This window comes from Mobula hypostoma, chromosome 11 (genome assembly GCF_963921235.1).
Source record: "Mobula hypostoma chromosome 11, sMobHyp1.1, whole genome shotgun sequence".
Lineage (NCBI taxonomy): Eukaryota > Metazoa > Chordata > Chondrichthyes > Myliobatiformes > Myliobatidae > Mobula > Mobula hypostoma.
The window spans coordinates 72,833,308-72,858,960 of NC_086107.1; the positions used below are offsets into that span (position 1 = coordinate 72,833,308).

At 43.7% G+C, this 25,653-nt stretch overlaps 1 protein-coding gene across 1 annotated transcript in view; it reads left to right on the forward strand.

Moving 5' to 3' along the window:
* Window positions 1–548: 548 nt before the first annotated feature.
* The window catches only part of LOC134354322 (protein FAM180A), a 33,557-nt gene continuing 8,452 nt past the window's right edge, over window positions 549–25,653 (forward strand). The window contains exons 1-2 of the mRNA XM_063063256.1: window positions 549–897; window positions 22,718–22,794. Coding sequence (XP_062919326.1) covers window positions 804–897; window positions 22,718–22,794 — 171 coding nt within the window. The 5' untranslated portion in view covers window positions 549–803. The remainder of the gene's footprint in view (window positions 898–22,717; window positions 22,795–25,653) is intronic.

Sequence of the window (25,653 nt, forward strand, 5' to 3'; positions counted from 1 at the left end):
TGTACTAATGGTTCAGCCTTCCCTATCCCCTGTGTTAACATCCCACCCTGCTCACGGCAGAGACCCATGCTCAGGTCCACAGGTCTCTGGCTCTTCATCCCCCAGCAGATGCAGCCCCAGCTTTAACAGCCGGGGCTAGCACTGAATGTGCCACATACTCATGCTGAGGGTTCTGAAGAGACTCCACTTCGGAGAGAGCCCTGCGATCCAGCTGCTAGAGGCTCTACTTCACATTGTTCCATCTTGACCAATTCAGTAGTGGGGAGGGCGGAGGGAGAGTGGATCAACAATAAAGTGGGACGTTTGGTGGCCGGCAAAAATCCAGTAAGCTGAAGAGCATGTCTGCAGATCGTACTTTCCATATCTCAATACCATATTTATGTGCCTTAGAATTTTCACTGGGATATCAGTAAGCATTTTCCACTCTCACTCTACCTTCCACACAGCACATCTCACGTATTCTGTTGCTGAGGTTGTACCCCTGCCAGAAACTATGGGGAAATTTGTTACTGGAAGCAGAGCTGAGAGAGAGAGAGAGAGAGAGAGAGAGAGAGAGAAAGAAAGAAAGAGAGAGAGAGAAAGAGAGAGGGGGGAGAAAGAGAGAGGGAGAGAGAGACAGAGAGACAGAGAGACAGACAGAGAGAAAGAAGCCCCTAATGCTTGCCAGGACCTCGTCTTGAATTTCAGTTGAAGTTAGCTGAAGCAGACCTCGCCTTCCGAACGTGCTGATAAGCCAGTGTGTGGCAACAGAAGAAGGGCAGGGAGACGCTGATGTGCTGTAAGCTTCCAGGACTGTGCAGAGGATGAGGACGGGAGTTTTACTGTGTGGGTCACTGACCATTTGCCTCTCGGTCATCTTGAAGCTGTGCATGATCATCAGTCTGTTCCACGTTGCGGGTAAGCTCCACCACTTCCCTTTTTGCTGAAGTGTCTGTGTGGGTAGTGCCAGCCCTCGTTAATTGCTAAGTGCCATCGAGGTGTTGGGGGTGCTGCCACCTGGCACCACAGAAGTTCGTCAGGTGAAGGTGCCCCCACAGTGCCTGCAGGAAGGGAATCTCAGTCTTTTGACAATTGAGGTCACGCCGAAACCGTCCTGCTCATTTTTCTCAAGGACATGGAAGAAGCAGATGTTTTTATTTATTTGTTGATCTAATAGTTGCCTGGTCACCACACAGACACAAATGTTTAAGTGCAGAATTATTCAATTTGGGGAATTTAAGTTCACAGCTTCCACGGGTGGGAATTACATCTCTCTGGGTTACCAGCCAAGCTGTGGGAATGTCCCCCAAAAGATAAGAGGAGGTTCAACATCAACCTGTTTAGTTTGACTAAATTTATTCTAATTTTCAAAACAAGTGACTCTCAGGTGTAAATTACTGACTCGATGCTACCTACTAATTATTGGACTAGTTAGCCATATGACCGACCACACTCAGCCAGTAGCATAAACTATGTTGATGTCCAGGTTTTGCTTTTTAACAGTATTCAAATGCATTAGTACTTTCTTAGAAAGAGGTGACATAGGATCAGAAGATGTAGAATCCTTGTGGGAAAAGTTAAGAAACTGCAAGTCTAAAAAGGTCGTGATGGGAGTTACGTACAGGCCTCTAAACAGTAGTCAGGATGTAGGGTACAAATCACATTGAGAGATAAAAAGGGCAATGTTACTCTAGTCATAGGGGATTTCAATATGCAGCTAGATTGGTGTGAATCCCAAGAGAGGGAATTTGTAGAATGCCTATATGAGATGACGTTTAGAGCAGCTTTTGGTTGAGCCCACTAGGGAAAAGGCAATTCTAGATTGAGAATTGTGTATTGAACCAGATTTGATTAGGGCATCAAGGTAAAAGGACTGAGGAAATAGTGATCATAATATGATAGGATCCACCCCGCAGTTTGAGAGGGAGAAGCTAAAATCAGATGTACCAGTATGACAGTGGAGTTAAGGCAATTACAGAGGCATGAAAGAAGAGCTGGAAAAAGTTGATTGGAAGGGAACACTAGCAGGAATGATGGCGGAACAGCAATGGCTGGAGTTTCTGGGAGCAACTTGGAAGATGCGGGACAGATACATCCCAAAGAAGAAATAGTCCAAAGGGAGAATGAGGCAACAGTCTGACAAACTAAGTCAAAGACAGAGCAAAAGCAAAAGAGAGAAAATATAACAAAAATTAGTGGGAAGCTAGAGGATTGGGATTGGTCCCCTAATCTGAGGAAAGACATCCTTGCCATAGAGGGAGTACAAAGAAGGTTCACCAGATTGATTCCTGGGATGGCAGGACTTTCGTATGATGAAAGACTGGGTGAACTAGGCTTATACTCGTTGGAATTTAGAAGATTGAGGGGGGATCTGATTGAAACGTATAAAATCCTAAAGGGATTGGACAGGCTAGATGCAGGAAAATTGTTCCCGATGTTGGGGAAGTCCAGAACGAGGGGTCACAGTTTGAGGATAAAGGGGAAGCCTTTTAGGACCGAGATTAGGAAAAACTTCTTCACACAGAGAGTGGTGAATTTGTGGAATTCTCTGCCACAGGAAACAGTTGAGGCCAGTTCATTGGCTATATTTAAGAGGGAGTTAGATATGGCCCTTGTGGCTAATGGGATCAAGGGGTATGGAGGGAAGGCTGGTACGGGGTTCTGAGTTGGATGATCAGCCATGATCATACTGAGTGGCGGTACAGGCTCGAAGGGCCAAATGGCCTACTCCTGCACCTATTTTCTATATTTCTATGTTTCTAAACCAAGTGCAACTAAAAGGGAAAAAAACATGAAATATGAAGGTGGTTGGCCAATAATATAAAAGAGGATACCAGACATTTTTTCAGATATCTTAAAGAGGTGAGATTGGATATCGGTCCTGATGTGTATTTAATATTTGAGTAATATTTGAGTAATATTGTAAATATATTGTTTGCTTAAGCATTCTTTATTGATTATATAATGCACTGTTGGTTATATGTAAAAATACGTAAATGACATATGTCATTACGCTGCCACGTCCTACGTGCATAGAACTTAAGAATACAAGAAATAGGAGCAGGAATAGTACCATTCAATAAGATCATGGCTGATCTGACCATGGACCCATCTCCACCTACCTGCCTTTTCCCCATAATCTTTAATTCCCCAACTATGCAAAAATCTATCCAACCTTATCTTAAATATATTTACTGAGTTAGCCTCCACTGCTTCATTGGGCAGAGAATTCCACAGATCCACCACTCTGTGGGACAAGCAGTTCCTCCTCATCTCCACCTAAATCTACTCCCCCAAATCTTGAGGTTATGTCCCCTAGTTCTAGTCTCACTTACCAGTGGGAACAAATTTCCTGCCTCTATCTATCCCTTTCATAATTTTATATGTTTCCATAAGATCTCCTGTCATCCTTCTGAGTCCCAGGCAACTCAATCTCTCCTCAAAGTCTAACCCCCTCATCTCTGGAATCAACCTGGTGAACCTCCTCTGCACCGCCTCCAAAGAAAGTATATCCTTCCTCAAGTATGGAGAACAGAACTGCACACAGTACTCCAGGTGTGGCCTCACTAGTACCCTGTACAGTTGCAGCATAATCTCCCTGCTCTCAAGTTCAATCCCTCTAGCAATGAAGGCCAACATCCCATCTGCCTTCTTGATAGCCTGTTGAACCTGCAAACCAACCATTTGCAATTCATGCACAAGCACTCCCAGGTCCCTCTGCACAGCAGCATGCTGCAATCTTTTACCATTTAAATAATTATCTGATCTTCCATTTTTCCTTTCAAAATGGATGACCTCACATTTATCTCTCCATCTGCCAGACCCTTGCCCACTCACTTAACCTATCTATATCTCTCTGCAGACTCTGCATACCCTCTGCACAATTTGCTTTTCCACTCAATTTAGTGTCATCAGCAAACTTAGATACACTATACTCAGTCCCCTCGTCCAGATCATTAATGTATATCGTGAACAGTTGCAGGCCCAGCACCGACCCCTGTGGCACACCACTCACCACTGATTACCAAACAGAGAAACACCCATGTATCCTAACTTTAGATTATGAGTTTACGCAGTCCTCTTTTATTGTCATTTAGTAATGCATACATTAAGAAATGATACAATGTTCCTCCAGTGTGATATCACAGAAACACAAGACAAATCAAGACTGAAAAACTGACAAAAACCACATAATTATAACGTATAGTTTCAACAGTGCAAAGCAATACTGTAATTTGATAAAGAACAGACCATGGGCACGGTTAAAAAAAAGTCTCAAAGTCTCTCGAAAGTCGTATCATCTCACGCAGATGGTAGAAGGAAGAGAAACTCTCTTCCTGCCATGAACCTTCAGCACCGCAAACTTGCTGGTGCAGCATCCTGGAAGCACCTGACCACAGCCAACTCTTGAGTCCGTCCGAAAACTCCAAGCCTCCGACCAGCCCTCCGACACCGAGCACCGAGCACCATCTCTGCCAAGCACTTCAACCCCGGCCCCAGCAACAGGCAATAGGCAAAGCCGAGGATCTGGGGCCTTCCTCTCCGGAGATTCTCGATCGCACAGTAGCAGCGGCAGCAAAGCAGGCATTTCAGAAGTTTTTCCAGATGTTCCTCCATGCTTCTCACGTCTGTCTCCATCAAATCAGGATTGTGCACAGCCCCTACTTAACAAATACGATACCATTTCAGAGCAGCCGTGCGCGCTGCGTCACACCGTCTTCTCCGCCCCTCTTTCTATTGGTTAACTAATTCTCTATCCATGCTAATACATCACCCCCAACTCTATGCATCCTATCTTATGTATAAGTCTTTTATGTGGCACCTTATTGAATGCCTTCTGGAAATCCAAGTAAATAACGTCCATCTGTTCCCCTCTATCACTGCGCTCATTATTCCTCAAGGAACTCCAGTAAGCTTGTCAAACAGGACCTGCCTTTGCTGAATTCATGCTGCGCCTGCCTGATGGATCCATTTCTTTCCAGATGCCTCGCTATTTCTTCTTTAATAATAACTTTAATAATTTTCCCAACTACAGATGTTAAACTAACTGGCCTATAGTTACTTGCCTGTTGCCTACATCCCTTTTTGAACTGTGGCATAACATTTGCCTTCTTTCAATCTGCTGTGACCTGCCTAGGGTCCAGAAAATTTTGGTGAATTATCAGCAAAGGCTCTACAATGACCTCTGCCATTTCTTTCAGTACCCTGGGATGCGTTCCATCAGGACCAGGGGAGTTGTTAATCTTTAGGCCCACAAGTTTGCTCAGCACTATCTCTTTAGTGATAGCTATTATAGTGAGGTCCTCACCTCCCATCGCATCCATATCTTCTCTCTTCGGCATTTTAGACGTATCCTCCACCGTGAAAACCGACACAAAATAGTCATTCAAAGCCTCAGCCATTTCCTCATTACCCAATATCAATTCTCCCTTCTCATCCTCCAAGGGACCTACATTCACTTTAGCCACCCTTTTCTGCTTTATATAATTATTAAAACTTTTACTAACCATTTTTATATTTTGTGCTAGTTTATTTTCATAATCTATCTTCCCTTTCTTTATTGCTCACTTAGTGGTATTTTGCTGTTTTTTAAAGTTTTCCCAATCTTTTAGTTTGATGCCTTCCTTTATTTCCTTAGTTATCCATGGCTGGTTCCGCCTTCCCCACCCTAACTGTCCTTGTTTTTAACTGGAACATACTTTTATTGAGCACTATGAAAAATCTCTTTGAAAGTCTTCTACAGTTCCTCAACCATCCCACCATATAGCCTGTGTTTCCAGTCTACACTAGACAAATCCTCCCTCATCCCATTGTAGTCTCCATTGTTTAGGCATAAGACACTGGTTTAAGATTGAGTATTGCACCCTCCATTTGTACGAGAAGTTCAGTCATACTGTGATCACTCTTTCCAAGAGGATCCTTAACTACAAGATCACTAATTTTACCTGTCTCATTGCAGAGGACCCGATCCAAGATAACACGTTCCCTTGTAGGCTCAGTAACATGCTGTTCAAGAAAGCTATCATGGGTGCACTCCATGAAGTCCTCCTCTAGCTTGCCTCAACCAACTTGATTCATCCAGTCTACGTGCAAGTTGAAGTCCCCCTCGATAACTACTGTTCCATTCTTACATGCCTCAGATATTTCTCAGTTTATTGCCTGTGCCACTGTAAAGTTAGTGGCTTATAGACAACTCCCACCAGTTACTTTTTCCATTTACTATTCCTAATCTCTACCCAGATGGATTCAACATTCTGCTCCTTGATCTTATATTATCTCTCGCTATCACCCTAATCTCATCTTTAATTAAGAGCACTACCCCACCTCCCTTACCTTCCTGCCTATCCTTCCGTATTACCTGATATCCTTGGATATTTAATTCCCAATCCTCTCCAACCTGCAACCATGTCTCTGTAAAGGCCACTAAATCATTCCCCTTTGTATTGATTTGTGCCACAAGTTCACCGACCTTGTTTCGAATACTACAGGCATTCAGATAAAGTACCCTTACACTCATTGTGCTTTTAAAATCTAGTCATCTTTGTCTCTTATGCACTTGGTCTTTTCTGCACTCCACCCTTTTATCTTTTTTAACTTTTGCTTTTACTTTTTCTTTATCCACGCTTTTCTCTTTTTCTTTATTCATACTTCTCCAATCTGTTGAACCATGCCCCTGCTATTTAGTTCAAAGCCTTATCAACAGCCCTAGTTATGTGATTCACCAAGCTCCAGGTCCCATCACAGTTCAGGTGGAGCCCGTCCCAATAGAATAACTCCCTCCTTCCCCAATACTGGTGCCAGTTTCCCATGAATTCAAACCCACTTCTCCCAACCAATCCTTGAACCACGCATTTAACTCTCTAATCTTCTTGACCCTGTGCCAATTTGCACATTGCTCAGGTGGTAATCCAGAGATTACCAATTTTTTGGTTCTACTTTTTAATTTAGCCTCTAGCTGCTCAAATTCCCTCAGCAGTACCTCTTTCCTCATTCTACCTACATCATTGGTACCCACATGGACCACGACAACTGGATCTTTCCCCTCCCACTGCAAATTCCTCTCCAGGTCAGATAAGATGTCCCAAATCCAGGCACCAGGCAGTAACACAGCTCTGTCCTCGCAACAGAGAACTCTTGTCCATTCCCCTGACTGTACTATCCCCAATTATCACTACATTTCTCTTCTCTCCTCCCTCTTGAATGGCTCCCTGAACTGTGGTGCTACAGTTAGGTTTCTTCCTACTGCCCCCACTCTCACCCACACAGGGAGCAAGAATCTCAGACCTGCTGGACAAGCTCAAGGGCTGAGGCTCCTCCAGCCATGTCTCTTGGATCCCACTACCCACCTCACTCGCAGTCACACCCTCTTGTCCCTGACCACAGACCAAATTTGAGGTAGCTAATCTAATGAGTGTGCCTACCTCCTGAAACAGAGAATTCAGGTAACTCTCCCCCTCCCTGAGGTGCCGCAGTGTTTGAAGCTCAGAGTCCAGGTCGTTAACGTTCAGCCTGAGTTCCTCAAGCCGCCAACACTTGCTGCAGATGTGGTCACCAGGAACCACAATGGAGCCCACCAGCTGCCACATCATGCAGCTACAGCTCATCATCTCATCCTGCATCTTCCTTACTTTATTTAATTTGTTGTAGTTTGGTGACACTTTTATTCAACCACTACAAAAGCTTTACCCGCTACTCACCTGCGCCTCCTCACCGAAGCCTCTTGAGCTAAAGTCAGTAGACTCCGCTCTCTCTGCCGGTGAACTATACCGCAAAGCGATTCTTAGTCCCGCATTGTTAGGCCTATAACAACTTTGCCACTATTCTAATTATCGGTTCACTTTTTTCTTTGAAAAACACGCCGTGCCTCTATTACCGCAAGAGCTAATAAACTGCTTATGCAAAGGCAGAAGAAACGGCTACCCAAAACAAGACATAGGCCAGAAAAAAATTCCTTTGCGGCTCCTGTAAGTTATACAAGCAGCTGCGTTCAAAATTTAAAGTAGAACAAAAGAATGCTGCAGGCCAAACCAACCAGACCTCTTTACTTCAAGTGAGAAATCGAAACTAAACAAATTATCTCTTGGCCCCTTGTTTTCCTTTCAATTAGTTTTATGTTTTTGAGTTACAAAACATAACAGTGGCAATGAGGAAGTTTTAAATGAACCTAAGATGAATACCTACTTGTTGAAAAGCAGCAAAACATACCAGTTTTTAAAAAAGGACAATGAGACATTTGATCAAAAAACAGACAGCACAGCACATGCTTCTTCAGAAAAGAGAAGATGGTTGAGTTGAAAAAAAGATAGAAAATAAATTCACAGGCTCATAAACAGTGAGTACCAGGCTATAATAATCATAAATTTAAAAAGAAGTAGAAATAGCTGGCTATGTCAGAATGATAGACACTTTTGATTGCACAAGATATGACTGGATATTGTATACTAAGCAAATTGAGTAGCCAATGAGAAACCAGTTTTGCAAAGTGCATTGGGCGGAAAAGCATACAGGTTGCTTGGAAGTTTGACTGCTCCACCACAACTAGCCGAAATGAGCTTTGTTGATATCATGAAAGTAATGCAGGAACAGTTAGAACCAAAACGATTGTTGATTGCAGAACTCTTTAGGTTTCACAAGCGGAATCAAAAGGAAGGGGAGTCCACCCAGCACACATGGCAGAATTGAAGAGATTGTCTGAGCACTATCAGATTAGTGCTGGGATTAATGAAGCACTGAGAGATTATTTCATTTGTGGAATCTTACAAGAAAGCATTCAAAAACAGCTCCTAACTGTAACACAACTTACATTTAAATAAGTAGTTGTAATAGTTTTATCAATAGCAGACAGAAACTCAATTGACGGGTGGGAACCAGAGTGAAGGGACTCAGGATAGGATGGATGGTAAAAAAGCAAAGACAGCATGCAATCAGACTGACAGGAAGGGCAGGTAGATGATAGGACAAAATTGCAGCCAGCAGAGTGAGTATCAGTGCATTAGGGATACAGAGTCAAATAGGGTAAAAAATACAGAACTCAAATGCACAGAGTATAAGAAATAAGGTGGATGATCTTGTTGCATTATTACAGGTTGTCACGTATGATGTTGTGGCCATCACTGAATCGTGGCTGAAGGTTTTTGGGAGCTGGATGTCCAAGGTTACATGTTGTATTAGAGGGATAGGAAGGTAGGCAGAGGGTGTGATGTGACTCTGTGGCAAAGAATGACATCAAATCAGTAGAAAAGTATGACATAGGATCAGAAGATGTTGAATCCTTGTGGGTTAAGTTAAGAAACTGTAAGGGTAAAAGGACCCTGATGGCAGTTATATAGAGGCCTCCAAACAGTAGCTAGGATGTGAAGCACAATTTGCAATGGGAAATAGAAAAGGCATGTCAAAGGAGCAATGTTATGGTAGTCATGGGAGATTTCAACATGCAGGTTGATTGGGAAAATCAGGTTGGTAATGGATCTGAAGAGAGTGAGTCTGTTGAATGCCTATGAGATGGTTTTTAGAGCAGTTTGTTGTTGAGCCTACTAGGGGATCAGCTATACTGGATTGGGTGTTATGTAATGAAGTGGAAGTGATTAGGGAGCTGAAGGTACAGGAACCCTTAGGAGTCTGTGATCACAATATGATTGAGTTCAACTTGAAATTTGATTGGGAGAAAGTAAAGTCTGACGTAGCAGTATTTCAGTGGAGTAAAGGAAATTACAGTGGTATGAGAGAGGAGTTGGTCAAAGTAAATTGGAAGGGGATGCTGGCAGGGATGTCAGCAGAGCAGCAATGAAGTGAGTTTCTAGCGAAGATGAGGAAGGTGCAGGATAGATGTATTCCAGAAACAAAGAAATACTCAAATGGCAAAATAGTACAACCGTGGCTGACGGAAGGGAAGTCGAAGCCAATGTAAAAGCAAAAGAGTGGGCATACAACAAAGCTAAAATTAACGAGAAGGTAGAGGATTGGGAAGTTTTAAAAAACCTACAGAGAACAACTAAAAGAATCATTAGAAGGGAAAAGATAAAATTTGAAAGCAAGCTAGCAAACAATATCAAAGTGGATAGTAAAAGCATTTTCAAGTATGTAAAAAATAAAAGAGAGATGAGAGTGGATATAGGACCATAAAAAATGAGGCCAGAGAAATAATGACAAAGAACAGGAGACGGCAGATGAACTAAATGAGTATTTTGCATCAGTCTTCACTGTGGAAGACACTAGCAGCGTGCCAGAGGTTGAAGGTTGTGAGGGAAGAGAAGTGAGTGCAGTTAGTATTTCAAGGGAGAAGGAGCTCAAAAAGCTGGAAGACCTAAGGGTACATAAGTCACACAGACCAGATGAACTGCACCGTAGGGTTCTGATAGAGGTAGCGGTAGACATTGTGGAGGCATTAGTAATTATCTTTCAAAAATCACTGGACTCTGGCATGGTGCAAGTGGACTGGAAAATTTAAAATGTCATTTCACTGTTTAAGAAAGGAGGAAGGCAGCAGAAAGGAAATTATAGACCAGTTAGCCTGACCTCAGTCGTCGGGAAGATGTTGGAGTCAAGTGTTAAGGATGAGGTTATGGAGTACTTGGTGACATAGGGTAAGATAGGTCAAAGTCAGCATGGTTTCCTTAAGAGAAAGTCTTGCCTGACAATCCTGTTGGAATTCTCAGAAGAGATTACAAGTAGGATAGATAAAGGAGATACAGTGGATGTTGTATATTTGGACTTTCAGAAGGCCTTTGACAAAGTGTCACACATGAGGCTGCTTACCAAGTTAAGGACCCATAGAAAGTTACTGGTATGGTTAGAGCATTGGCTGATTAGTAGGAGCCAGGGAGTAGGAATACAAGGATCCTTTTCCGGTTGGCTGCCAGTGACTAGTGGTGTTCTGCAAGGGCCGGTGTTGAGACAGCTTCTTTTTACACTATATATCAATGATATAGATCATGGGATAGATGGCTTTGTTGCCAAGTTTGCAAATGTTACAAAGATTGGTGGAGGAGCAGGTAGTGTTGAGGAAACTGGTAGGCTGCAGGAGGACTTAAGACAGATTAGGAGAATGGGCAAGAAAGTGACAAATGAAATACAATGTTGGAAAATGCATGATCATGCACTTTGGTAGTAGAAATAAATGTGCAAATTGTTTTCTAAACGGGGAGAAAATCCAGGAATCTGAGATGCAGATGGACTTGGGAGCCCTTGTGCAGAATACCCTGAAGGTTAACTTGCAGGTAGAGTCGATGGTGAGGAAGACAACTGCGATGTTAACATTCATTTCAAGAAGTCTAAAATACAAGAGCAGGAATGTGATGCTGAGGCTTTGTAAGACACTGGTGAGGCCTCATCTTGAGTATTGTGAACAGTTTTGGGCTCCTCATCTAAGAAAAGATAGGCTGGCATTGGAGAGGGTTCAAAGGTGGTTCACAAGGATGATTCTGGGAATGAAAGAGTTATCATGCGAGGGATGTTTGATGGCTCTGGGTCTGTACTCGCAGGAATTTAGAAGGGTGAGGGGCCATCTCATTGAAATTTCTTGTATGTTGAAAGGCCTAGACAGAGTAGATGTGGAAAGGATGTTTCCCATGGTGGGAGGGTCTAGGACAAGAGGGCACAGCCTCTGGATAGAGGGGCGTCCATATAAAACAAGATGCGGAGACATTTCTTTAGCCAGAGGGTGGTGAATTTGTGGACTTTGGAACCACAGGCAGCTGTGGAGGCATGGTCATTGGGTGTATTTTAGGCAGAGATTGATTAGACACAGCATCAAAGGTTATGGGGATGCCAGGGAGTGGGGTTGAGGAGGGGGAATGAAATAACAGCTACGATTAAATGGTGGAGCAGACTCAATGGGCCAAATGGCCTAATTATGCTGCTGTCTTATGGTCTTAATTAAAATGGAATTGGACACTGGCTCAGCTGTTTCAGTCACTCCATATAATGAGCTTGAATGGCATTTCAAAGATTCTGAACTGAAGCCTGCAGATATCCAACTATGAACTTAAACTGGAGAAGAGAGAACTCCTGTGGGAATGACATTCGTAACAGTGAAATACAACAACCAACAAGCCACATTGGGCTTGTATGTGGTAAAAACAGGAGGGCCAGCATTGTGGGATTGTAATTGGCCAAGACAACTATAACTTGATTGGAGATCCATCCACCATTTGCATGCCAGTTCCCTGTAATAGAAGCAACTGAAGGTGAATTAAGAAAGGTACAGGATGATACCACAGCTATTTTCAAGGATGGCATTGGAAAACTCAAACATATCAAGGGTAAAGTTGTGTGAAATGAAAATGCCACAACCAAGTTTTGCAAAACCTGTCTGCTTCTTTATACTATCCATGATAAAGCAGCCAATAAGTTAGATCGCATGGAGGCTGAAGGAATTCCTTCAAGGTTGAGTGGAGCCCATGGGCAATGCCAGTGGTCCCAGTAGCCAAGAAGAATGGGTCTGTCTGGATCTGTGGTAATTTTAAGGTCACCATCAATGCAGTACTGAAAGCAGATCAATACCCTCTGCCCAGGACAGAGGATATCTTTGCAAACCTTTCTAAAGGAAAACACCTCAGCTGAGGCGTTCCTACAAATGGAGGTGGGAGAAGAGCCCAAAGCGTTTCTCAACATCAACATCCACAAAACGTTTCATCACTATCATTGGAGTAGCATCTGCACCTGTACCACACTCTGACAGAAAGCCATGCACCAGGTACTGCAAGGCTGTCCAGGTACTGAGTGTTACCTGGGTGACATCATTGTTACCAGTAAAGATGACAAGGAACTTCTCCAGAATCTCAAGATGGTGTTAGAAGATTAAGTGCTCAGACAGAGAATGATGCAACATGTGTGAATTCTTTAACCAGGCGTCACCATTGATGCACAAGGACTTACACGTATGCTGAGAAAATTCAAGCAGTGATGGATGCCCCAAGGCCAAAGGATGTGTCACAGTTGTGGTTCTTTGTAGGATTTGTCAATTAGTAAAACAGATTCCTGCCAAACCTGGCTACTGTGCTCCACCCCTTGAACTGATCGCTACAGATCGGGGGGAAATGGCAATGGGTAGAACAGTGTGAGGTGGCTTTCAGGAAGATAACAGGGATGGTGCTGTCAGACACTGCACTCATTATGATCCATACCATCCAGTGAAGCTTGCCTGTGACAGCTCATCTTGTGGTATCGGTGCAGTCATGTCACATGAGTAATGGATGCATCACATTCCCTTACTGCTGCAGAAAGAAATTACGCACAGATTGGAGAGAGGCCTTGAGTCTGGTTTATGGTGTGAAATGTGAAACATTTCAACCGGTACCCGAATGGGAGAGAGTTTACCCCCATTACTGACCACCAACCACTAGTCTCCATTTTCAGTCTGCAGAAGGGCATGCCGCTAACAGCAGCAGCACGATGGGCTCTGTTTCTCAGAAGACACAATTACAAGATCGAATTCAAAAGGGCAGCTAATTATGGAAATGCTGATGGATCATCCCATTTACCCTCGGAAAAAGAAATACCTGAAAAATTTACAAAAGAGAACACTCCTCTTGATGTGGTCTCCCTAATGTTAATCGCAATTCTACCTATCATGGCAGAGATGATTCAAAGGGAAACCAGAAAAGAAGCCTCTTCTCAAGGAGTGGTTTTCCAAAACACTGAGACTGTGACAATGGACCACAGATTGTGGTGAAACAGTTTCAGTCATTCCTGAAAGTGAATGGAGTATGACATATTACATCTGCACCGTACCACCCAGCTACAAGTGTCAGGTCTTCGTGGCCTCCCAAAATGGCTGGAATGTGCAGCAGAAAGAAACAGTTCCCCCATTTTTACCAGCACCGGGATGAACTTGCTCTTGATGAAATTGCCTTATGTGGGGATTGAGAGTTGTACTATCTAAGCTGAGAGATAAAGTGTTGAAGGAGCTACATGCCAATCATCTAGACATGGTCAAAATGAAATGCTTGGCTCAAAGCTTTGTCTGGTGGCCTGGGATGGACCAGCAGATCGAGCAGCTTGCCATGCACTGCTCAGGATGCCATCACATCCAGAAGACGCCGAGAGTGGCACCTCTCCATCCTTGGGAATGGTCTGAATTGCCCTGGCAGAGGATTTGTGTGCATTTTGCTGGACCATTTCTTAGTAGTGGATGCAGCTACAAAGTGGCCAGAAGTATTCCTAATAGCCTCCTCTACAGTTTTGCACCCTGCTGGTGTGTTGAGAAACCTTTTCTTGAGGACTGGTGTTCCAGAACAATTAGACAGTGATATTAGTCTACAGATAGTGGTGAAGCAGTTTCAGTCATTCCTGAAAATGAATGGAATAAGACTGTACCACCAAGCTACAAATGGCTTGGCGGAAAGATTTGTCTAAAAATGCACTATGAACAACGTCAGCAGAACACACTGCAGTGACATTGGATCAGAAGCTCACAAATTTCCTCTTTGCATATGGCAATGCAGCAGACTCCACAACCAACAGCTCACCAGCTCTGCTCTTCCTGGGCCATCCTTTGTGTTCACACTTGGGCCTCCTCAAGCCCAATCTCAGAAGGAGTGTGCAGGACCATCAGCTGAGACAAACAAGGAGGTTCAATGTTTCAGTCCTCGCGAGGGACTACGGAGGAGGTTCAATGTTTCAGTCCTGGCGAGGGACTACAGAGCTGATCAAAAGTGGGTACCCAGAAAGATTAAGGATCACTCTCCTATACAGTAGAGATTGTGTCTGATGTTATCTGGGAACAACATATCAATCAGTTGAGGACAGCAGAGTCCGTTGTTAGAGAAGAAAGGTGCCCAGATCTATCAGAACCACTTCCTGCAGTCCCAGAGTCAACTCCTACAACCACCATGGTGGAGACCCCAGAACCTGAGATTGTTTCTCAGCCACAAGTCTCATCTGCCAAGCAGAATGACCCCACCCCCAGGTCGGGAAAGACATTATCTCACAAGAGTAAGAAATCCTCCACGGCGATTAAATGTTTAGGCCTGAATGGGACAATTTAAAATTGACAATGCTGTGGATGTTGTATAGTTAAGTTTCTACATATTCCACCTTCTCCTGTCCAAGTGAATGGAGGGATAGGGATCAAATGCTGACACAGACATTGTGGGCCTTTTCCTGAGTTGTGCTCTTCTATGTTCTATGGTAAAACTATAGAGTGAGTGTGAGAGTGAAATTTGTGCACGGGTGTGAACTAGGGCACAATCAACAAGAATTGAGTGCAGGGGAATCTGGTGCACAGTATGAAATCACTGGGAGGGTGACATCAATGCACACCCATTGTGAGATGGGTGAGGCGGGAGAACCAGTGTGTATTCAGTATACTGTGTATATATATACAGTATATAAGTTAAGATGCATTCTATATTGAGTTGGAGTTTATAAAAGTGTTGTGGATTTAATATTTCTGTAATATTTGAGTAATATTTTAAATATATTATTTGATTAAATACTCTTTGTTGTGTGCATAACGCATTGTGGGTTGTATGTAAAAGTATGTAAATGGCATACATCATCACGCCACCGCGTCATATGTGCGTGCCTCACTTAAAGTCAAAATGAAGCTAGACAAGTTATGTCTCAGATTCCTTGTTTGCCTTCTGGTTAGCTTTATGTTTTGGAGTTACAAAGAAATGACTGACGAACCAAGTAAGAATTTTGCCTCATTCTTCGCTGTAGAAGACCCTAGCAGTATGCTAGAAATTCAAGAGTTTCAGGGGGCAGAAGTGAGTGTAGTTGCTATTACTAAGGAGAAGATCCTTGAGAAGTTGAAAGATCTGAAGATAGATTAGTCATCTTGACCAGACTGTCAATGCAAGGGGTTTTGTATGAATGGCAGGCAAGTTCAGAGCATGGATCAACACATCGAATTATGATATTGTAGCCATCAGTGAGACTTGGTTGCAGGAGGGGCAGGACTGGCAGCTCAGTGTTTTGGGGCTCCATTGTTTTAGATGCAACAGGGATTAAAGATGAAGAAGTGGTGTTACTAGAGAAAATGTCATGGTAGTGCTCTGTCAGGATGGACTAGAGAGCTTGTTTAGTGAGGCTTTATGAGGAATAATAAATGTATGACCACATAATTAGGGCTACATTACAAACCACCCAACAGTTTGAGGAATTTAGAGGAACAAATTTGTAGGAAGGTTGCAGACTGTTGCAAAGAAAATAAGATTGTCATAGCAGGTGATTTTAACTTTGCACATATTGACTGGGACTCCCATAGTTTGAAAGGACTAGATGGGATAGAGTTTGTCAAATGTGTTCAGGAAAGTTTCCTTCATCAGTACGTAGAAGCCTCAATGAGAGAGTGTGCAATACTTGATCTGCTATTAGGTAATGAGACAAAGCAAGTGACAGAAGTTTGTGTAGAACACTTTGCATCTAGTGATCAATGCCATTAGTTTCAAAGTACGTATGCAAAAATATAAGTCTGGATGCGGGTTAAGATTCTAACTGGAAAAAAGCCAATTTTGTTGGTACCAGAAAGGATCTGGCAAGTGTGGATTGGGACAGAGTGTTTTCCGGCAAAGGTGTACTTAGTAAGTGGGAGGCTTTCAAAAGTAAAATTTTGAGAGTACAAAGCTTGTATATCAGAATAAAAGGTAGAGATAACAGATTTGGGGAACCTTGGTTTTCAACAGATATTGAGGATCTAGTTAAGGAAAAAAGGAGGTACTTAGCAGGTAAGAACAAATGAGGTACTTATGGAACATAAGGAATGCAAGAGAACACTTAAGAAAGAAATCAGGAGGGCTAAAAGAAGACATGAGGTTGCCCAAGCAGACAAAGTGAAAGAGAATCCCAAGGGATTCAACGGATATATAGAAAAGATTGCAAGGGACAAAACTGATCTTCTGGAAGATCAGAATTGTAATCTATGTGTGGGGCCAAAAGAAATAGTGGTGATCTTAAATGGATTTGTTGCATCTGTAACTTACTCAGGAGATGGACATAGAGTCTATAGGTGAAGCAAAGATGCAGTGAAGTCATGGACTCCATACAGATTACGATAGAGGAGGAGTTTGCTATCTTGAGACAAATTAGGGAGGATAATTCTCCAGGATTGGAGGGTAGTCAATGTTATTCCATCTTTTGAACAAAGACTCTAAAATAAACTCTAAAAATAAACCAGGAAAATATAGGTCAGTTGTGGGAAAGTTATTGAAAGGTATTCTAAGAGACTGCTTATATAGTACTTGGATAGACATGGACTGATTAGGACAGTCAGCATGGCCTTGTGCATGGTAGGTCATGTCTAACCAAACAAAGAGTTTTTTGAGGAGGTTACCAGGAAGGTTGATGAAGGCAAGACAGTGAATGTTGTCTGGATGGACTTTAAGGCATTTGACAAGATCCCGCATGGAAGGTTGGTCAAGAAGGTTCAGTTTCTCGGCATTCGGTAGTGAATTGGATTAGACGTTGGTTTGTGGAAGAAGTCAGAGTGTGGTAGTAGATGGTTACCTCTCTGACTGGAAGCCTGTGGCTAGTGGAGTGCCGCAGAGATCAGTGCTGGGTCCATTGTTGTTTGTCATCTGTATCAATGATCTGTATGATAATGTGGTTAACCGGATCAGGAAATTTGCAGATGACACCAAAATTGGGGGTGTAGTAGACAGCAAGAAAGACTGTCAGAGATTGTAGCAGGATCTGACTGGCTGGAAAAATGGGCTGAAAATGGCAGATGGAATATAATGCAAACATGTGCAAGGTGTTGCACTTCAGTAGGACCAGTCAGAGTAGGTCTTACACCGTGAATGGTAGGGCACTCAAGAGTGTGGTAGGGCAACGGGATCTGGGAATAACAGTTTTATAATTCATTGAAAGTGTGGCACCGGTAAAAGCTTTTGGCACATTGCCCTTCATAAAACAAAGCGCTAAGTACAGGAGATGGTATTTTATGTTGAAGTTGTATAAAGGCTGATTTATACTTGTGCATACTAGCTTTTGCTATAGCCTACCCAAGTGGGCTACGCTATTGTCAGCATTTATACTTGTGCGTTGGTGTGTCTGCGTCGCTCTGCAATTCACCACCAAAACACTAGTTGGCGGTGGGGTTTCTGTGCCACTGTGTTGAGTTTCTTCGTGTTGAAACTCAACACGAAGAAACTCAAACTTCGAACAATGGCGACTGAAACTGAAGGAGGGTGAATTTCCTGTGCTTGTCCGGACACTGAGAGACATAGACGAGGAAATGCATTTCAAATATTTTCAGATGTCAGCAGGTAGATTTGACGATTTGGTTCATTGTCTCCAACCATTTATTTTCCATCAGTGTACACACAGTATACCCAGAGACTGGCAATCACCATTCGAGTTTTAGCTTCCAGTGGAAGTCAACAGGCTGTAGCAGCTAGCTACAAACTGGCGTCAAGCACAGGGTCCTCCATAAATTTGGAGGTCTGTAAAGCTTTATGGAAAGCATTGCAGCCAGAGTTCCTTCCCTGCCCTTCAGTCACCCAATGGGAAGCATTGCAGTGTAGGGGGAAATGCAATGCTACCAAGCGGACCAATCACAATTGTTGCGGTCTGCGTTGCCGCAACGTGTAGTTACGTTTTTGGGGAGGTGCACATCAGGCTACGGCGTAGGGTTTGGCGTAGGGTACAGCATAGGGTACGGTGTAGGGTTCGCAGCTACGCCGTACCTACGGTGTCGATTTGACGCACAAGTATAAATTGGCCTTAAGACATTGGTGAGGCCTAATTTAGAGTATTGTGTACAGTTTTGGTCACTTACCTTCAGAAAAGATGTAAATAAGGTGAAAGGGTAGAGATAAAATTTACAAGGATGTTGCCAGTACTGAGTTGTAAGAAAAGATTGAATAGGTTAGGACTTTATTCCTTGGAACGTAGAAGATTGAGAGGAGATCTGATAGATGTATACAAAATTATAAGAGGTATAGATAGGGTAAATGCAAGCAGGCTTTTTCCACTGAGGTTGGGTGGGACTGCAACTAAAGATCATGGCTTAAGGGTGAAAGGTGGGGTTTAAGGGGAACATGAGGGAAACCTCTTCACTCAAAGGGTGGTGAGAGTGTGGAATAAGCTGCCGGTGCAAGTGGTGCACGTGAGCTCAACTTCAATCTTTAAGAGAAGTTTGGACAGGTACATGGGTAGCAGGGCTATGGTCAATGGAAGCAGGCAGTTTAAATGGCTCAGCATGGACTAGATGGGTCAAAGGCCCTGGTTCTACACTGTAGTTGCCTATGATTCTATGACTCCCTGATTAGCCCCAGGGTTCTGAGAGAGCTGGCTGAACAGATTGTGGCAACATTAGTATTGATCTTTCAAGAATCAATAGATTCTGGAATGGTTCCTGAGGACTGGAAAATTGCACATACCACTTCATTTTTTAAGGAGGGAGGGAGGCAAAAGATAGGAAATTATAGGCCAGTTAGTCTGACTTCAGTGGTTGGGAAGATGCTGGAGTCTATTACTAAGGATAATGTTTCAGGGTACTTGGAGGCACATGATAAAATAGTCTACAAGTCAGCATGGTTTCCTTAAGGGGAAATTTTGCCCAAAGAATCTGTTGGAATTCTTTGAGGAAATAACAGGCAGGATAGACAAAGCAGAGTCAGTGGATGTTGTTCACTTGGATTTTCAGAAGCCTTTTGACAAGATGCCACACGTGAGGCTGCTAGACAAGATAAGAGCCATGGCATTATAGGAAAGATACTAGCATGGACGGAAGATTGGTTGATTGGCAGGAGGCAATGAGTGGGAATAAAGGGGGCCTTTTCTGATGGCTCCGGGCAACTAGTGATGTTCCGCAGGGGTCGGTGTTGGGAATGCTCCTTTTCATGTTATATGTCAATGATTTGGATGACAAATTGATGGCTTTGTGGCCAAGCGGCCAGGCTTCCTGATAATACAAGTATAAGTGGAGGGGCAGATGGTGTTGAGGAGGTAGCAAGTCTGCAGAAGGACTTAGACCAATTAGGAGAACAGGCAATAAAGTGGCCATTGGAATATAGAGTAGGGAAATGTATGGTTGTGTATTTTGGTAGAAGGAATAAGGCTTACGCTATTTTCTAAAAGGGAGAAAATTCAGAAATCAGAGGAACAAAAGGACTTGGAAGTCCTCATGCATGAAACTCTAAAGGCTAGCTTGCAGGATGAGTCGGTGGTAAGGAAGGCAAATGCAATGTTAGCATTCATTTCAAGAGGACTAGAATATAAAAGCAAGGATGTAATGATGAGGTGTTGGTCAGACCACACATAGAGTATCGTGAGCAGTTTTATATCTATTGGAGAGGGTTCACAAGGATTATCCTGGGAATGCAGGCACTAGTATATGAAGAATGTCTGATAGCTCTGGGCCTATACTTGCTGGAGTTTGGAAGAATGAGGGGGTTCTCATTGAAACCTATTGAATATTGAAAGGCCTAGATAGAGTGGACATGGAGAGGATGTTTCCTATAGTGGGAGGGTCTAGGACCAGAGAGCACAGTCTCAACATAGAAGGACGTTCCATTAGAGCAGAAATGAGTAGGAATTGTTTTAAGCCAAGAGTGGAGAATCTGTGGAATTCATTGCTACTGACAGCTGTGGAGGCCAAGTCATTGGTATATCTAAAGCAGAGCTTGATGGGTTCTTGATCAGTCCGGGCATCAAAGGTAATGGGGAGAAGACAGGAGAGTGAGGTTCAGAGGAATATTAAGTCAAGTCAAGTCAAGTCACTTTTTATTGTCATTTAGACCATAACTGCTGGTACAGTACACAGTAAAAATGAGACAAAGTTTTTCAGGACCATGGTGTTACGTGAATAATACAAAAACTACACTGAACTACGTAAAACAACACAAAAACTACACTAGACTACAGACCTACCCAGGACAGCATAAAGTGCACAAAACAGTGCAGACATTACAATAAATAATAAACAAGACAATAGGCACAGTAGAGGGCAGTAGGTTGGTGTCAGTCCAGGCTCTGGGAATTGAGGAGCCTGATGGCTTGGGGGAAGAAACTGTTACATAGTCTGGTCATGAGAGCCTGAATACGTCGGTGCCTTTTGCCAGATGGCAGGAGGGAGAAGAGTTTGTATGAGGGGTGTGTGAGGTCCTTCATAATGCTGATTGTTTTGTGTATGCAGCTTGTGGTGTAAATGTTTCAAATCGCGGGAAGAGAGACCCCAATGATCTTCTCAACTGACCTCACTATCCGCTGCAGGGTCTTGTGATCCGAGATGGTGCAATTTCCGAACCAGGCAGTGATGCAGCTGCTCAGGATGCTCTCAATACAACCTCTGTAGAATGTGGTGAGGATGGGGGGTGGGAGATGGACTTTTCTCAGCCTTCGCAGAAAGTAGAGATGCTGCTGGGCTTTCTTTGCTATGGAGCTGGTGTTGAGGGACCAGGTGAGATTCTCCACCAGGTGAACACCAAGAAATTTGGTGCTCTTAACGATCTCTACAGAGGAGTCATCGATGTTCAGGGGAGAGTGGTTGTTCCATGTCCTCCTGAAGTCAACAACCATCTCTTTTGTTTTGTTCACATTCAGAGACTGGTTGTTGGCTCTGCACCAGTCCATTAGACGCTACACCTCCTCTCTGTATGCTGACTCATCGTTCTTGCCGATGAGACCCACCACGGTCGTGTCATCGGCGAACTTGATGATGTAGTTCAAGCTGTGTGTTGCAGTACAGTTGTGGGTCAGGAGAGTGAACAGCAGTGGACTGAGCACACAGCCCTGGGGGGGCCCGTGCTCAGTGTGATGGTGTTGGACATGCTGCTTCCAATCCGGACTGACTAGGGTCTCCCAGTCAGGAAGTCTAGGATCCAGCTGCAGAGGGAGGTGTTCAGGCCCAGTAGGCTCAGCTTTCTGATCAGTTTCTGAGGAATCAGTCATGTTGGAATGGCAGACTTGATGGGCCATGGATGGACTCATATGTCTGTATGTCTTATGGCCTTCCATTAATAGCTCTGATGATAGCACCAATGCTGGTGTACGAACACTCTACAGGTCGTATTTATTCACTAATTGAAATTACTGAGCCTATTTATTCACTTACATTAATTACTAATCACTGACAGATGTAGGGCAGAGGTTTGCCAGCTGACTGACCTGGGGTTGTTAATGTGTGTGAGATTTTTTTCCCCACTAACTGCGCTGATCCACAAGGTTCAGTGTGAGCCGCCCCCAACCAGTATCAGCATGGTGAGGAGCTTTCCTTTCATGTCTATTAGTGAGGGGCTTGGCGCATGTTAACTGGAGCAAATACAAACAGAAAGGTACGGGCAGTTACAGGACAACTGGCTCTTGGTGCCTTGGGTTTATCAGGACTCTTCACTAGAGCAAATGGAGAATGAGGAGACGTGTGCACATTTGGCTGGTGCGGTGTGTTTGTGTTTGAGGGTTCAGTAGACACTTGACTTAGTGTGAATAGTCTCAATGATCTATCTATCTACGTTCTTTGTCCTGCACACCTAGCTCCATGTGTACAATACCAGTTCTTTCCCGCTGGCTTCACATTGCTTAGGTGCTTGTTTCCTTTGTGTTCGTCTGTGACTCACAGCAAGGCCTTTCATCATCTCACACAGAAACTGCCTGCTCAGTTCTGGCCAGTTACAATGGTAGCAAACACACAGCCTCCTCGTTCATTCTGATGGGCTCAGCATTCGCAGGTGTGTCGGACCGTCCTTCGTCACGAGACTGGAGTAGCCCTCACAACACAAGGGGATGCTATCCAGTGTCTGTACTGGATCACAAAAACAAATTAATGAACATTGTGAATGTTGTTTGATTGCAGATTCAACTTGGACAAAGCACGAAGAAGAAAGAAGTATTTTTCTACAGGATGCAGCAGAGATCTACCTGATGTACGAGGTAAGGTCTCTCAGTCTCTATAGTGACGCAGTGTGGTGTGGACATCGACAGAACCAGGCACAAGCAAGCACGCAACACAAGACATCCTGATACACAGACCAAACTTCCACACAGACAGCTGCCAGTGCATAAAGTGAATGCCAATGCACCTCCTGCAGAGATTGCAGAGACGGACCGGCACTCTGAGTGGAATACCATGCTCCTGAATCTCACACTCGCGGACAATCACACTCTCAGCAAACAGACTGGAAACTCACAATCTCAGACAGTTTTACCGACAGTGTCTGTAGCTGCTAGCTCTTTATGTTACACTTTGTTCTGCATTGTTGTTATTTGACCTCGTAATGATCTTATCCATGTGATCAGTACACACACTAGCTTTTCACTATATCTCAGTGCATGTGACAATAATAAACCAATTCTAATTCCAGTCGACTCTCACAGCCACCACAGCCACCACAGCAAAAGAGTACGGTCAACGTTTCCAGCCAAGACCCTTCATCAGGACTATCCTGAAGGGTCTTGGCCCAAAACGTCGACTGTACTCTTTTCCATGGATGCTGCCTGGCCTGCTGAGTTCCTCCAGCATCTTGTGTGTGTTGCTTTGGATTTCCAGCATCAGCAGGTTCTCTTGCCTAACCACTCCTACCAGGCTCAGTGCCTGTCGCCACCCATCTCCTCACTCAATGCCTTCTTGAATAGAGGTGTGGTGCCTCTCCTACCATCCAACATATTTGGATTGCAGTTCCTGAGCAACCATCCCTGGGACACATTCTGCTACGTCCAGTCGGTTTCAGTCCACTTCATTTTCCCAGATTATGGACAGCTGGAATTATGGATATTGGACTTTATGTAAATTCTCCTGAATATTCTTAAAGCAGATGTCTAGAATGTTTCCTAGCATTCATTAATGGCTGGATACAATATATATTCCCTTAGTTTAATAATGGGTCGTGTTAGGGTGATTCATAGCAGGTGTACGTACAGAGACACCGTAGAAGATGAACGAACATCTCTGACACAGAAAAATCAGCTCACAGATAGTCTCAGGAACACGAACCCCTGCAATATGTAGGGACTCCCTTTTACCACTATATATTATCTGATATTATTACGTTTTATACCCTTTACATAGCCTTCTGTACTGTACACAAACAGTTTCTGATTTTCTCCTGTAGAGCGATTTATTTTTACACAGTTGTGGAAGCTGAAAATCCTGTTATTTAATGTTACTTGTCACTCTCTTGCATTTTGTGATCACTTAACCCTTAAGCTCTCTGTCCCAGACTCATTCTCGGCAACTTTACAAGATTCTGCTCAAACTAATATCAAACTTAACCTTCTCAATTAACCACAGATTGATTACTTTTGCCTTGGATTGTTTATTTCTCAGTAGCATGTAGATTTGCTGAGAACTTAAGATATTTCAGATGCTGCTTTTGTTTATCCACTTGAAAAACATTTGATTTAATTTTTCCGTCTCCCTCAGTCATTACCTAAACCTCTCATTAAAGGCTGAACACAAATTCCAGATGGCATTGAATTAAAATGAATTCGTTCAAACTGTGACCATTCTATGAAATTATTAACTACTCCTTCCTCACACACATACACACACCCAAACACTCAGAGCCAAATATTCACAGGCACACTCCCTGAGACACACACACAGACAAACACACACACACATCACAGATAACTATGAGCACGGCACACAAAGCTACACTCTTACAGACACAAGGGTGTACTTAGACAGAGTGCGTTCATGGTGAGTGAAGAGACAACATATGTACGTGCTCACTGTCACAGAGCCACTCCGATACAGACGTACAATTGTGCAAACTCAGTAGCTCACACAGACACTCACAGCAATGTATACCCACAGAAACAACTTGCACTCATGGAGACCATAGAGTCGTTCACCACAGAATCAGGCCCATTGGCCCAAATGGTCCATGCTGACCAAGTTGCTGAACTGAATTCGTCCCACTTGCTCACATTTGGCCCATCTTCCTCTAAATCATTCTATGTGTCTGTCCAAAATTATCTTAAATGTCATCATTGTACTCACCATAAACACGAGGAAATCTGCAGATGCTGGAAATTCAAGCAACACACATCAAAGTTACTGGTGAACACAGCAGGCCAGGCAGCATCTCTAGGAAGAGGTACAGTCAACGTTTTGGGCCGAGACTCTTTGTCAGGACTAACTGAAGGAAGAGTTAGTAAGAGATCTGAAAGTGGGAGTGGGAGGGGGAGGGGGAGATCCAAAATGATGGGAGAAGACAGGAGGGGGAGGGGTGGAGCCAAGAGCTGGACAGGTGATTGGCAAAGGGGATATGAGAGGATCATGGGACAGGACGCCCAGGGAGAAAGAAAGGGGGGGGGAAACCCAGAGGATGGGCAAGGGGTATAGTGAGAGGGACAGAGGGAGAAAAAGGAGAGGGAGAGAGAAAAAGAATGTGTGTATAAAAATAAATAATGGATGGGGTACGAGGGGGAGGTGGGGCATTAGTGGAAGTTAGAGAAGTCGATGTTCATGTCATCAGGTTGGAGGTTACCCAGACGGAATATAAGGTGTTGTTCCTCCAACCTGAGTGTGGCTTCATCTTTACAGTAGAGGAGGCCGTGGATAGACATATCAGAATGGGAATGGGACGTGGAATTAAAATGTGTGGCCACTGGGAGATCCTGCTTTCTCTGGGGACAGAGCATAGGCGTTCAGCGAAACGGTCTCCCAGTCTGCGTCGGGTCTCGCCAATATATAGAAGGCTGCATCGGGAGCACCGGACACAGTATATCACCATGACCATGGACCAGGTAAACTTGAGGGCAGGGTGAAAGTTGAAGGCAAAGTTA